At 42.4% G+C, this 14,614-nt stretch overlaps 1 protein-coding gene across 1 annotated transcript in view; it reads right to left on the reverse strand.

Annotated features, from left to right (window-relative positions):
* The window catches only part of slc35f1 (solute carrier family 35 member F1), a 372,306-nt gene that overhangs the window by 67,550 nt on the left and 290,142 nt on the right, over nt 1-14,614 (reverse strand). The window contains exon 5 of the mRNA XM_073057399.1: nt 13,669-13,825. Within this exon, the coding sequence (XP_072913500.1) occupies nt 13,669-13,825 (157 nt within the window). The remainder of the gene's footprint in view (nt 1-13,668; nt 13,826-14,614) is intronic.

A 14,614-nucleotide genomic window follows, 5' to 3' on the forward strand; every position in this document is an offset into this window, starting at 1 on the left:
GCCTACTCCAAAACCCCATTTGTGTGGATCCTGCGTGATTCATTCCCGTTACAAATAAGAACCACGAAATAACAGACAGTACTGTGCATACAATTAAAAGATTTAGCTAAAGGGTTAGTAAACAAAGAACAAAAAGAAGAAAAGGGTCCATTTTATTGGAACAGTCTGATGTGCACAAGTTGGAGCTCACGGCTTCCCCTTCACTGTTCCTCCTTCGATCTCACCCCAGCTTCATCGAATCATGGCCCCACTCCAGGTCGAATCCTACGACCTCTTCTCTCTTCATATCCTCTCGAACAAAAACCCCAAGCCTAGCCTTAGCGGCCCTTACCAGAGAAACCTCCCCTTAATCCGGCCATCTCCTATCTCTTATCTTCAACAGTAACCCAAACAAGCAGCTTGCACAGAACAGCATAACAGTAAAAAAAATATGAACCATGGCATTACACAAGAAACGCAATGAAAAACCGCATCCAACAGGACGGACAAACAACTAATGGGCAAAAAACAACAAATTGTGAAAACATGAAAGAAAAACTAATAATAACAATGAAAAATCAATAAATAAACAATAAATATTGAAAACCTGAGATGAAGGGTCCTTGAAAGTGAGTCCATAGGTTGTGGGAACATTTTGGTGATGGGTCAAGTGAAGTTAGCCCCTCTGGTTCAAGAGTCTGATAGTTGAGGGGTAATAATTGGCCATATTGGTGCTATTGAGCGGTGTGAGCTCATTGGGCCGGAAGGGCCTGGAAACAAGTTGTCATCATCATTACATGCCATGTCATATGATGAAGATGATCATGGTCTTTGACCATGACTGTTCTTGTCAAACCACATTCTAACTCTACATAAAAAGTAAATTAAGTAACAAAGAGGTCTTTATTCGCTTGAGAGCAGGGGAAATGTTAATGTTAGTGCAGAATTTTTGCTGGATACAAACTGGGAGATAAATCTAGACTTTTCTATCATTCATCTACTTAACCTCTATCTACCTGAAGGCACACACTCAGCGATTCAGAAACAGCTTCTTCCCCTCTGCCATCTGATTCCTAAATGGACTTTGCACCTTTGGATGCTACCTCAGTTTTTTAAAAAATATGCAGTATTTCTGTTTCTGCACATTTTTAAAAAATCTATTCAATATACGTAATTGATCTATTTATTTTATTTATTTCTCTCTCTGCTATATCATATATTGCATTGAACTGCTGCTGCTATGTTAACAAATTTCATGTCACATGCCGGTGATAATAAACCTGATTCTGATATTCTGTTGTTCTTTCATTGTATTTTAGTCCAAACTTAGCTAAAGCTAATTAATTTTAGAGGGTTAGTCGCAGCTCAATACTGCATGAGTATTTGCACCTGATGATATAGTTTCTGAAGCAGCTCTCCTTCCCTCATCCAACTATCAAAATACTGGGAGTAGAAATTTAATAACTTTCAGCCCAAGTTTTCAAAGGATGGCCTATACATTGTTAACATATATCTAGCCATTTCAAAGAAATTGATTAAAAATACAATCTGTTCTACTTTTCTGTTTGGTGCAATATATTAAAAATTAATGAAAATCCATTTTATATGATGTGTTATTACAGAACTTCAATTTAAAGATATCATTCAATCTGTGAAGTCTCTCATCCATCAATGTCTTGCACAAGGATTTTTAAAAGGAAGGAAAATTGTTTAAAAAATGCTTTGTGAACATCAATTATTTAAAATATTTTTTGGGGGCCACATTCCAAATTATCTTGTTCAAAGTATATTTTGTTGCTATACTGGAGGTTACTGGATCCCTCGGCCACTTCTCCCCGGCCTCACCCAGACTATTAGTTGTACCACTCCAGAGGAATGCCAAGTTCTGCTCGGTTCTCGTTACTGCTCTGCGATGCATACTCATCTCTCCGCTGAACTGAGGCTGCAGCCTGCTTCAGCTGCCTTGTGTCTTTCATAAAACTTCAGTTCTGAATGCTATTTGGTTACTTTTACTCAAACACGAGGAAATCTGCAGATGCTGGAAATTCAAGCAACGCACACAAAATGCTGGTGGGACGCAGCAGGCCAGGCAGCATCTATAGGGAGAAGTACAGTCAATGTTTTGGGCTGAGAACCGAAGGGCCCAAAACGTCGATTGTACTTCTCCCTATAGATGCTGCTTGGCCTGCTGCGTTCCACCAGCATTTTGAGTGTGTTGTTCACTTTTACTGTTCGTGCAATTTGTTATTTTCTCCCTCTCTTCACGTTTGGTGTTTAATAGTTTTTCTTTTTTTTTTAAATGGGTTCTTTTGGGTTTCTTTGCTTTCTGGCTGCCTGTAAGGAGACGAATCTCAAGCTTGTATAATGTATACATACTTGTGCTAATAAACTTTGAACTTTTGAAGTGCAGCAATCATATGTCTCTAACTCCACCATGGATGGTCCCAACACCAGATGAGAAAGGAGGAGGATTGGGCAACCCCATCCCATAAAAAACGGTGCTACTGAAATGCCAAGAGAAGCTCGAGACACCTCATCCCTAGGAGAGGAAGGATCAAGAGATGGGTCACACCTGGGGATAATTTGAAAGACTGGCCCAAAACAGAGGAGTTTGGTGAGTTGCTGTTGGCGACCTATGACCCAGTAGGGGTGATGGGCTTAAGAAGAAGAATGATCATTGGAATCTACAGAATGAGTAGCGACACTGGGCAGTTTTCCTTTAACATTTTCCTATGTTATTCCATTATAGCAAAAGAAAAGAAGAATAATATAAAGTCCCAGGCCAGGCAATGCTCAACAAACAAGAAGTTATAAATTTACAGATCAGAGAAGCTTAACAGAAAGTCTTGCAGGTAAACAGGGATGGAAGTTTAATACTGGTAAACGGTCATGAATACCGCAATTCTATTCTGCTTTAGGTAGAGGGCGGCATGTTGAAGGCACGCTTGCAGCTAGATTTCATTTGGAGTTTGAGGTGATCTGTATGTTGCCAAAGTTTCTACTGATATACCATGGAGAGTGCTCTGACTTGTGGCATCACTGCCTGACATAGTGGGGCCATGGCACACGATCAGAAAAAGCTACAGAGGGCTGCAAACACAGCCAGCTCCATTACGAGCACTACCCTCCACACCACTGAGGACACCTTTAAAAAGTAGTGGCTCAAGAGGGCAGCGTCCATCACGAAGGACCCTCACCACCCAGGATATCCCAATCAGGGAGGAGGTACAGGATTCAAAGTACATTTATTATCAAAGTATGTATGGAATATACAACCCTGAGATTCGTCTTCCCACAGATAGCCACGAAACGAAGATAGCAACCCATGGAACCCATTCAAAACAAAACACCAAACCCTAGCAAGAAGATAAAAGAACAAATTTCGCAAATGGGAAAAAAGCAACGAGTGAAAAACACAGAATATAAAACACCAAACCACAAATCATCAAAACAGTCCAGGCATATTCAGTTCAGTTCCATTCAATCTAGTGCTGCGTTGCTTATTAACTTCAGGCCACAGAGCCAGTCTGCCCTGATCAAAATTGCACAAAGATAGCACGATAAAAGGAGTGACCATAAACCAGAATCGCATCATAACGTGAACTACAGAGTCCAGTTCACAAACTGTGGTGATTAAGACTCGCCCAAGACTCAGGACTCCTGCCTGAAAACTATTAGATAGATAGATAGATAGATAGATAGATAGATAGATAGATAGATAGATAGATAGATAGATAGATAGATAGATAGATAGATAGATAGATAGATAGATAGATAGATAGATAGATAGATACTTTATTCATCCCCATGGGGAAATTCAACTTTTTTTTCCAATGTCCCATACACTTGTTGTAGCAAAACTAATTACATACAATACTTAACTCAGTAAAAAAATATGATATGCATCTAAATCACTATCTCAAAAAGCATTAATAATAGCTTTTAAAAAGTTCTTAAGTCCTGGCGGTTAAATTGTAAAGCCTAATGGCATTGGGGAGTATTGACCTCTTCATCCTGTCTGAGGAGCATTGCATCGATAGTAACCTGTCGCTGAAACTGCTTCTCTGTCTCTGGATGGTGCTATGTAGAGGATGTTCAGAGTTTTCCATAATTGACCGTAGCCTACTCAGCGCCCTTCGCTCAGCTACCGATGTTAAACTCTCCAGTACTTTGCCCACGACAGAGCCCGCCTTCCTTACCAGCTTATTAAGACGTGAGGCGTCCCTCTTCTTAATGCTTCCTCCCCAACACGCCACCACAAAGAAGAGGGCGCTCTCCACAACTGACCTATAGAACATCTTCAGCATCTCACTACAGACATTGAATGACGCCAACCTTCTAAGGAAGTACAGTCGATTCTGTGCCTTCCTGCACAAGGCATCTGTGTTGGCAGTCCAGTCTAGCTTCTCGTCTAACTGTACTCCCAGATACTTGTAGGTCTTAACCTGCTCCACACATTCTCCATTAATGATCACTGGCTCCATATGAGGCCTAGATCTCCTAAAGTCCACCACCATCTCCTTGGTCTTGGTGATATTGAGACGCAGGTAGTTTGAGTTGCACCATATCACAAAGTCCTGTATCAGTTTCCTATACTCCTCCTCCTGTCCATTCCTGACACACCCCACTTTTGCTGCACAAATCACTCTCTCACCTAGATGGGGTCAGTTGTGCTGTGAGGATTACATTCCTTGACTTCTCTAGTGCCTTTAACACCATCCAGCCCAAGATCTTAAGGCACAAACTAACGGAGATGGGAGTAGACTCTCACATGGTGGATTGGATAGTGGACTACTTGACAGATAGACCTCAGTATGTGCGGTTGGGAGACTGTAGGTCTGACACGGTGGTCAGCAGCACAGGGGCGCCGCAGGGAACCGTACTCTCTCCGGTCCTGTTCACCCTGTACACATCAGACTTCCAATATAACTCGGAGTCCTGCCATGTGCACTACCTGTTTATTTTTTTATTGTAACCTTTAGTAGATTTTTATGTATTGTACTGTGGTGCTGCCACAAACCAGCAAATTATATGACATACGTCAGTGATTCTAAATCAAGAATATAAATCTTTAGCATCACTGACTGGTTAAATGACAGCTCTGAAAAGAATGGTTGATTCTCAGCCACTTCCTCAGCTCAGAGGCAAATAATGGGATGGGCAATAAATGCTGGCATTGCCAGTAATGTTCATGTCTTCTGAATGAATTCTTACAATTCAATCTTTGTTTTAGATATAGGCTGGCACTGCAGCATAACAGTCAGCGCAATCGCTTTACAGCACCGGTGACTGCCGATCAGAGACGTGGGCATGCTATTTTGGTGCTGAAAGTGCATCCCCACCACAATACTCCGATGGTGTTGGACATTGACACAAAATGATGCATGTGTCAAAGTACATGTGACAAATAAAGTTAATCTTATCTTTTTAAATCTTTAAACGACAATGAAGGATTCAGCAGGTTAAGTTATGGAGGCAAGAGACAGAGCAGTTCGGCTCGCTGCTGTGCAGGGTTTGCTCAACTCTGTGCTGGAATGAATGCTGTCACCTGCAACTCCTGGATCTCTGGCTTGGCATCTCTGAATGCTGTTTGCCTGCTTTTATTGTTCGCATGATTTGGTTTTTTTTCTCTCTCTCTCTCTCAGCACATTGAGTGTCTAACAGCCGTCTTTTGTTTTCAAAACACAGAAATACAACTGCAGATGCTGTGGATCAAAGAATAGGAACACAACGCTGGAAGAACTCAGCAGGTCAGGCAGCATCCGTGAGAAAAGGGTAGCCAACGTTTCGGGCCGAGACCCTTCATCAGGAATGGGGGGGGGGGGGGGGTAAGAGAGGGCCGAAGACCAATAACAGAGACAGGGGAGGGGGTAGGGCCTAGAGGTGCCAGATGGAAAACCAATCAGAGGAAAGTTAAAGGGGGGAGGAGGAGGGAATGAGCATGAAAGAACTGTAGAGATAAAGAAGCAGAAAGTTGAAAGGGGAGAGAGGCAGAGAGGGACCTGGGATAGGGGAAGAGGGAGGGGGAGGGAATTACCGGAAATAGGCGAATTCAATGTTCATACCACCAGGCTGGCCAACATTGGTCCACTACTCCACTTCATTCTGCCATGATGAGGCCAAACTCAGGTTGGAGGAGCAACACCTCATCTACCATCTGGGTAGCCTCCAGCCTGGTGGTTTGAACATTGAATTCTCCAATTTCTGGTAATTCCCTCCCCCTCCCCCTTCCCCTAACCCAGGTCCCTCTCTGCCTTTCTCCCCTTTCAACTTTCTGCTTCTTTATCTCTACAGTTCTTTCATGCTTATCCCCTCCCCCTCCCCCTTTATCTTTCCTCTGATTGGTTTTCCACCTGGCGCCTCTAGGCCCTACCCCCTCCCCTATCTCTATTACTGGGCTTCGGCCCTCTCTTCCCCCCCCCTCCCCCCATTCCTGATGAAGGATCTCGGCCCGAAACATTGGCTATTCTTCTTTTGTTTTTAATGGGTTCTTTTGGGTTTCTTTGTTTCAGGGCTGCCTGTAAGCAGATGAATCTCAAGATTGTATAAAGTAAACATACTTTGATAGTAAAATGTACTTTCAACTTGAACGTTAAATGGCAACAGCACACCATGAGAGTAGGCTTGTTTAAAAAAAAGGTGATTTTTAACTTCATCACATTTTTTAATTTCCTTGCTGTTTGATTTGCAAAGTGTTCTGGCAGCACTACCAAGTGACAACTGCTACATCCAACGCGATGGAAAAGCTCTAGCAAATTGTGGGCCATCAATTCAATCAGGTGATTTTCAGATTTCTCCATTCCTCAAAGAAACAATAAAATGTTTTCATCCCTTGAAAACAGGCTTGCAGGGTATTGAACGCTGCACAGAATCCCCTATGTAATTTAGTCTGGGAAGAATGTTCAGTTTAGTTATTCCAAGTCTCTCCCTGGAGGGTAGTGTAGGAGATTAATGTGGCATTCATCACCAGGTACTTCTACCAGAACAAGCTTTAAATTGCCACCAACAACTAAATTAGCATTTTGACTTTTCAAATATATCAAAGCATAGTGTGCAGTAATTACAGAACAATTGCATTGATATGACACGTCAGCAAGGTTCGACTCATAATCATCTGAGAGACTACAGAACTATGTAGATAGAGAAATTGCACTCGAATAGGCTGCTTCAGGAGTGGCCGAGGCACCAGGCTCCAGCTCTTCAACATGCGCCTAATAATGGAGAAAATGAGAGAGGTCAATACCACCCCCCCCCCCCCCCGTACATCTGCTTCGTCGACTACTCAAAGGCGTTTGACTATGTCCAATGTATCAAACTATGGACGACAATGATTCAACTGGGCGTGGCACCACACCTAGAGGCTCTTCTAGAAACGCTGTATGCTACGCAATCCTCCAGCCTTCGGACCACATCTGGCGAGACTGAATCATTCTGCAATGGGAAAGAAGTCTGCCAAGGCTGCATCCTTTCTCCACACCTTTTTAACATCTGCACTGAGATGATTTTGAGACTGGCAATTCCAGACAACACTGGCATTAAAATAGGAGGAAGAACCATCAGTAACTCGAGATACGCAGATGACACAGCCCTGACAGCCACAACAGATGAAGACCTACAAACACCACTCAATAATGTTGCAAAAGTCTCTGCTGAACTTGGATTGCTGATAAATGGCAAAAAGACCAAAGTTATGGTGATAAGCAAAAAGCAATTCAAGTTGACGTCTACATCGGAAATGACAAGATCGAACAAGTGTCCTCCTTTATATACCTTGGTGCAAAACTAAATGACACAAACAAATGCAGCAAGGAAATAAGGCGAAGGCTAGCAATGGCACGCACAAGCACCACCGAACTCTGAAATATCTGGAAAGATAGATCTGTGAGCACCTACACCAAGATATGCCTCCTCAAGAGTCTCATCTGGCCAGTAGCCCTACGTGGCTATGAAACATGGACCCTAAAAACAGCTTATGAAAAGAAGTTGACAGCATTTGGGGTGTGGACATACAGACAGATCCTCAGGGTATCATACATTGAAAGGAGATCCAACAACTTCATCCTAGAAAAGACTGGCACGAAACCAATACTTCTGGAAACTGTTATCCAAGGGAAACTTCGCTATTTTGGACACATCTCAAGAACTGATGACACATTGGAACGCACTGTGCTTGAAGGCAGAGTAGAAGGAAGCCACTCCCGAGGCGGACAGAGGACAACCTGGATCGACAACATCAAGAAGTGGACCAGCCTCACCGCCAGAGATGCAAGAGGTTTGACTGCTGACAGATCGCAGTGGAAGAAAGTGGTCGCCGAAGCTCTGGCAGAGTATGGCACGTGATGATGATGATGATGCTTGTGATGACACTTAACCTACTTCAAGATCACTTTAGCCCTTCCCTTCTACATAGCCCTCCATTTTTCTATCATCCATGTGCCTATCATAAGAGTTTCTTAAATATTCCTAATGTATCTGCTTCAACCACAAACCCTGTGGTTCCATGCACACACCACTAACTGTATAAAAAACTTACAAAAAATCCCCTTTCCTCCAATCACCTTAAAATTATGCCGCCTTTGTAATAGCCATTTCTGCCCTGGGAAAAAGTCTCTGGCTGTCCACTTAATCTAAGCTTCTTATCCTCTTGTACACCTCTATCAAGTCACCTCTCATCTTCCTTCACTCCAAAGAGAAAAGGCCCAGCTTACTCACCCTATCCCCATAAAACATGCTCTCTAATCCAGGCATCATCCTGGTAAATCTTCTCTGCACTCATTGTAAAGCTTCCACATCCATCCTAATGAAACCACTTTGTTTCCTAAGTTGCCTAAGTCTAGGGAAGACACACTCTGGTCTTGTCGAGATTGAGACAGTTCTCCCATTCCAAATCCCAGTTTATGTGGGTACTGTGTAATTTGCTACCCTGTTACAAATCAGTGCCAGAAAGTACACTGCATACCATTAAAGGAATTATACTTATGTATCTTAACTAAAGGGTTAGTAAAGAAAAACAAAAAGAAAAGGACTCACTTTAATTACACAATCAAATGTGCGCAAGTTGGAGCTCAATACCACTGATCCTCAGTTGAGCTTGGCACCTGGTTCCATCGACTCACGGTCCCGCACTGGGTCAAATTCTACGACTGGTTCTCTCCAGCATCATCTCTCGCCGATCAAAAACCCCAAGACCAACCTTAGTGTTCCTCATCAAAAACCTCCCCCCCACCCCCCAGTTCCATCATCCTAATTGGATGGCACACATTCTTCATCATCCCTTATCTTCAAGAATAACCCAAACGGGCTGAAAGCAGAACAGACAGCTCTTACAGAATTGCTAAATAAAATACCTACAGCATAAGAGTAAAAATGTGAACCAGGGCATTATGCAATAATGAGGCAACCAGAACTGAACACAATATTTCTCCATGTCTTATACAAGTGCTCAACTTTAAAAAAATAAACTGCTTAAGTGGTGACTTGTTACTTCAGAGTGCCACATTTACAGCATCCCCTATGTTTCTCCAGCCAAGTAGAAAAAGGACCTGTTACCCTGATATTCTCCATCCTCTCTTTCCAAGTCCCAAAGATACATTAACTTTACCTTACACTGTATTGTCAGTGATACAAACTATATGTCTAGTTTCATTAACTGTCACAAATCTTCTCCTCTTCCAGGAGTATTAATGAAAATAATGAGCAGAGCATTGAGTGTACAGACCCAATAATTTGAATCCAAAAATGAGTTGCTGAGTAGTTAAAGAACTAAAACACGGAAATATGCCTCTAACTCTGATATCCTTGGTTTAAATGATTAGCGAAGATGAGGGGCGACGCTCTTCAATGTTGTGCTTGTATAGGTGGTGGGGTGGAGATACGTCTCTACCAAAGGAGGTGTAAGGCACTCCTTCCCTCACCTAACATGCAGGTCACCCTTGGGAAAGGTGTAGCCATTGCTTAGCCCCTGATCAGGGTCACATGAAGCCATGGGAGCAGGTGGTGGATGGCCGTATGAGCAACTGGGACATATCACAAGTCCTGGTTACGTGACCACTGACACCAGGCAGACAATCTCTGAAAAGTATTGATAATGGCTGGGGTCACCTGTCTTGTAAAGGCATGGCCTAGGAGAAGGAAATGGCAAGCCACTTCTGTAGAAAAATTTGTCAAGCACAATCATGGTCGTGAGACTATGATCGCCTGTGTTAAATGACATGATGCATAATGATGATGATGAGGAGGAGGTGGACGTTGTGCCTGTCTTAGCAAGCTGTTAATTTTGATAGTAATGTTAGTTGGTTTTATTCAAGCCTTAGTAATCCTTCCAGGTAAAAAGGAGAGAAGATATGGAGCTATGAGGTAAATTACTTTACAGCTCTGCTTTGCAACAAAATGAACCCAAAGTTTTCTCCAAGTTAAACAATCAGGATCAGAGTCAGGCTTATCATCACTGACGCAACAGGAAATTTGTAGTTGTATGGCTCCAGCATCATGCAAAACATAACAATGACTGTAAGTTATAATAAAAAAGAATAAATAAATAATGCACAAAGAGCAAAATTGTGAGTTAGCATTCATGGGCTTGCAGACCAATTAGAAATCTGACGCCAAAGGGGAAGAAGCTGTTCCTAACATGTTGAGTGCGTGTCTTCAGGATCCTGTACCACCTCCACCTAATGGTAGTAATAAGAAGAGGGAATGTCCTAGGTGGGGAGGGTCCTTAATGATGGATGCCGACATCTTGAGGATTTTTGAAGATATCCCTGACTTTGGGGAGGTTTGTGCCCATGTTCAAGCTGGCTGATTCTACAACTCTCTCCAACTTTTTCTTATCCTGTGCATTGGTGCCTGTCCTTTGGTACTATATATCTGTAGAAGTTTGCTGGATTCTATGTAACATACCAAATTGTCCTTAAAATCTTAATGAAGTATAACTGCTGGCATGACTTCTTCATGTTTGCATTGTTATGTTGGACCCACGATAAATCTTGAGAGATGTTGACACCCAGGAACTTGAAGCTGTACATCCCTTCCACTGCTGATCCTTCGGTGAGGACTGCTATACAGTCACTTCCTACCAGCCATGTTCCATTACTGCTTAATAGTCTCTTGGCAACCCTGATACTATTGAATCCTATCCCTAATGAACTGCTCCCACCCCCACCTCTCCCCTCCATTTCATCCCCATCCTTCTCATCTTCATTCCGCTCTGTATCCATAACCAAAGCAAACTCCTTGCCCTGAGCAGTAATTATTGCATCCATTTCAACAGGAAGAGCAACACACACACACACACACACACACACAGACACCCTGCAAGGGCTGCCACACATTCCGCGGAGCCTTCCATGCCTGGCAGAACAACGCAGAACACACAAAAAAACAGAATATACCAAGTGCCAAAGCAACATAGGCAAAAAGAAGCCCTGTTCCTCCCTACGCAAATACACCATCACCTAACCCCAGGACATGCCACCCTTTGCCTCCAGTGGACTTGTGGATTTGCAGACATTGGGCCTTCGACTTTCCCAGTGATTTGTAGGCTCAGGGCTCCAGCCATTGGTCCACGACTTCTGGTCTTCTGATTGACCTTCAACCTTCTATCTGGACTTCCACTCGACGTGAGCTTCAATCTTCGGTATCAAGCCAGGACAGGCCAATGACGACGAATGAGGAGCCCAGATGAGTACCTGAACTGCAGGCCTCAAACTTCGGACAACCCATGACAGGGCCAAAACACTAGGATTCGATCTCTGATCTTGCACATCTGTATACCCGCTGACCTGGTGGTGCAGATTGAAGCACCACCCCTCATCCTCGCTGGTCTACCAGCCCAACCACACCCATGTTGCTGGTCTTCAAACACGGAGCAGAAGCTTAGTCTCTGGCCTGTCCACTAATTCCCCCACACCCGTCCCTAAACCCTAACCTGACCCCGAACTCTCTTCTCTGTTCCCAAAACCATCCTTGTGAGCCTAAGAGAACCTAAAAACCAACAAGTCTATGAGCCACAACCTTGATGGAGATCACAGCTCGAGCTTCCCTCCCACAGAGGGAAGGAGTAGAAACCTGATGTCCATTATTGAAGGAACAGGTCAGCTGGTATATAGTATTCAACTACTATTCATTGCAAACTGCAAATTAACAAGACTGCTTAAAACTGTTTGGATAGTTTTGAAAAGCTCTCAATAAACCATCATGGCCAAGCTGCAGGGGCATCACCTCACTCAGGTTAGCACCTCTATCTAAAAAGGATCTAATACCCAAGCAGGGATTCTTTGATGTTGTCTTTGAGATAAATAACAAGCACAGTAACACATACGGTAATTTAACACCACCTGAGCATCAGTTGGTTTAACTTCTCATCTGAAAGACAGCACCTGACAAATGTGACACCATCTCAGTATCTCACTGCAATAACAGCCTTGATTAGTAGGCAGCGGAGCAGAGCTTAAATCCATAATCTTTTGGTTCAGAAACACAGGCAGTGAATCAAATGCAGAGAAGCTGATTTATCCAGTATTAATTCTACCATTTCAAACCAAAAGAGCTCAGGCCTGTTTGAGTATCAGATTCAGAATCAGAACCAGATTTAATATCACCAGCATGAAATTTGTTAACTTTGCGGCAGTACATAATAATAGAGAAAAAAGAACTGTGACCCCTGGTAAATGGTTTAACTATTTTAACTAATTTAACTATTAAATGCTTAAATTAAATAAGTAATGCAAAAAATAAAAGTATAAAAATGTAGTGAGTTAGTGTTCAATGCCCATTCAGACGTAAGATGGCAGAGGGGTAGAAGCTGTTCCTGAATCATTGAGTGTGTGTCTTCAGGCTTCTGTACCTCCTTCCTGATCGAAGCAATGAGAAAAAGGCATGACCTGGGTGGTGGGGGTCCTTAATGATGGATGCTACCTTTTTTGAGGCATCGCTCCTTGAAGACGTCCTGGACACCATGGAGGCTGGAGCCCATGCTGGAGCTGACTGAGTTTACAACTCTCTGCAGCTTACTCTGAACCTGTACAGTAGCCCCACCCCACTCCCCCCATATCAAACGGTGATGCAGCCAGTCAGACTGTTCTCCATGGTACATCTGTAGATATTTTCAAATGTTTTTGGAGACATACCAAGCCTTTTCAAACTCCTAATGAAATATAGCAACTGTCACACCCTCTTTGTAGCTGTGTTGATAATGTTGGGTCCAGGTTAGATCCTCAGAGATGAAGTAATCAGATTGAAAATCACATCAGATGCCAATAGTAGGAATAATGTGGTGCTTGAAGGAACATTGGATGGTAGACAATCACAGTGAAATCCATCAGCTAGAGTACAAAATTATTGTTAAACTAAAAAGATAACGATTTCTCAATGCCTTGTACAAGAAACACTCATTGCTAGGTAGCACATCAGAAAGTTAAGTCTATGGGACACCATGTAGGAAGAAAAGTGTTTACTAATATGGATTAAAGTGAACTTTCTGATATGTTTTTCAAACAATGACCTGAATTTATCTAAAATCTCATCACATCCCTAAGCAGCACTGTATTGTAGTTCATACTGTGAATTGCTTTGAAGCGCTTGACAAGTTAATAGGCAAAAAATCTGCAATTACATTTTCATAAATCAATCACATCAGGTTGAGAGTTAAATTGATAAACACATTCTTATGGAACAAGAAAAGGAACTCACAGCTGTATGCCGCTGAAGAAAGACCCAAAGAGCCCAATCATCCCTAGAAACTCCACCCGGCTCAAGTTCTTCACAATAAATTCCTCACAAACATTGGAAATTCCATATAATGTGGCTCCTGCCAAAACTAGCAAGTCTCCAAGCAGCTTATTATCACCTGGCCAAAGGAGACAAAAGAGAATCAATTGCAGAGTTAGTTTTGGACATTCTGAAAAAAAATAACTATCTCTATTTCTTTGACAGGTATAGAAGTACATTGGAATATTACTCATATTATAAAAGGAATCATAATATCCTGGCATATTAGTATTTGGTGAAGAATGTGAAAGGCACTTTATTCTGGTGGAGATTGGTTTGTATATGGAAGTAGCTTATGATTCTTTCTTCTCAGTCCTTTAATAAAGGCTAACCAACACTAAAACCAAGAAGAGCCATTGTACCACGCCTCTTGAATTCAGCATGCATCCATGCTTGTACCAAAAAAATGAAATGAGATCTGGAGATAAGTGATCCTGGTAGCATCCAAAGTGAACAAGAGCGAGATTGTCAATGTTGAGTAAGTCCACTTGAAAGAACTCTCAATGACACTATCTTTATGCTGATTGGAGGAAGTCTACCAGAGCAGATAAGGTTGGACTTCCCTCCTTTTTCATGGATAGAATATTCTGGTTTATTTACCAGACGATAAATATGAGGATGGTGTTGTTAAATCATTCTGGGTATGTGGTCTGCGTTGCATAGATGCAGAGAAAACCAAACTTGTGGAGAAACATTTTGTTCCCAAATAAAAGAACATTTTCGAAGATGATAGTCCTCAGAGCAACTTTCCTCACCCAGGAACTAGGAAGATTTCCTTTTTTTTGGGTTTAATATGGGCACGTGGAGAAACATGACAATTGAATGCATCACCTGAAACAATGTCAGATAAGCAGTTTCAGCGGAGTTT

This window comes from Hemitrygon akajei, chromosome 9, assembly GCF_048418815.1.
Source record: "Hemitrygon akajei chromosome 9, sHemAka1.3, whole genome shotgun sequence".
In the NCBI taxonomy this organism is placed as follows: domain Eukaryota; kingdom Metazoa; phylum Chordata; class Chondrichthyes; order Myliobatiformes; family Dasyatidae; genus Hemitrygon; species Hemitrygon akajei.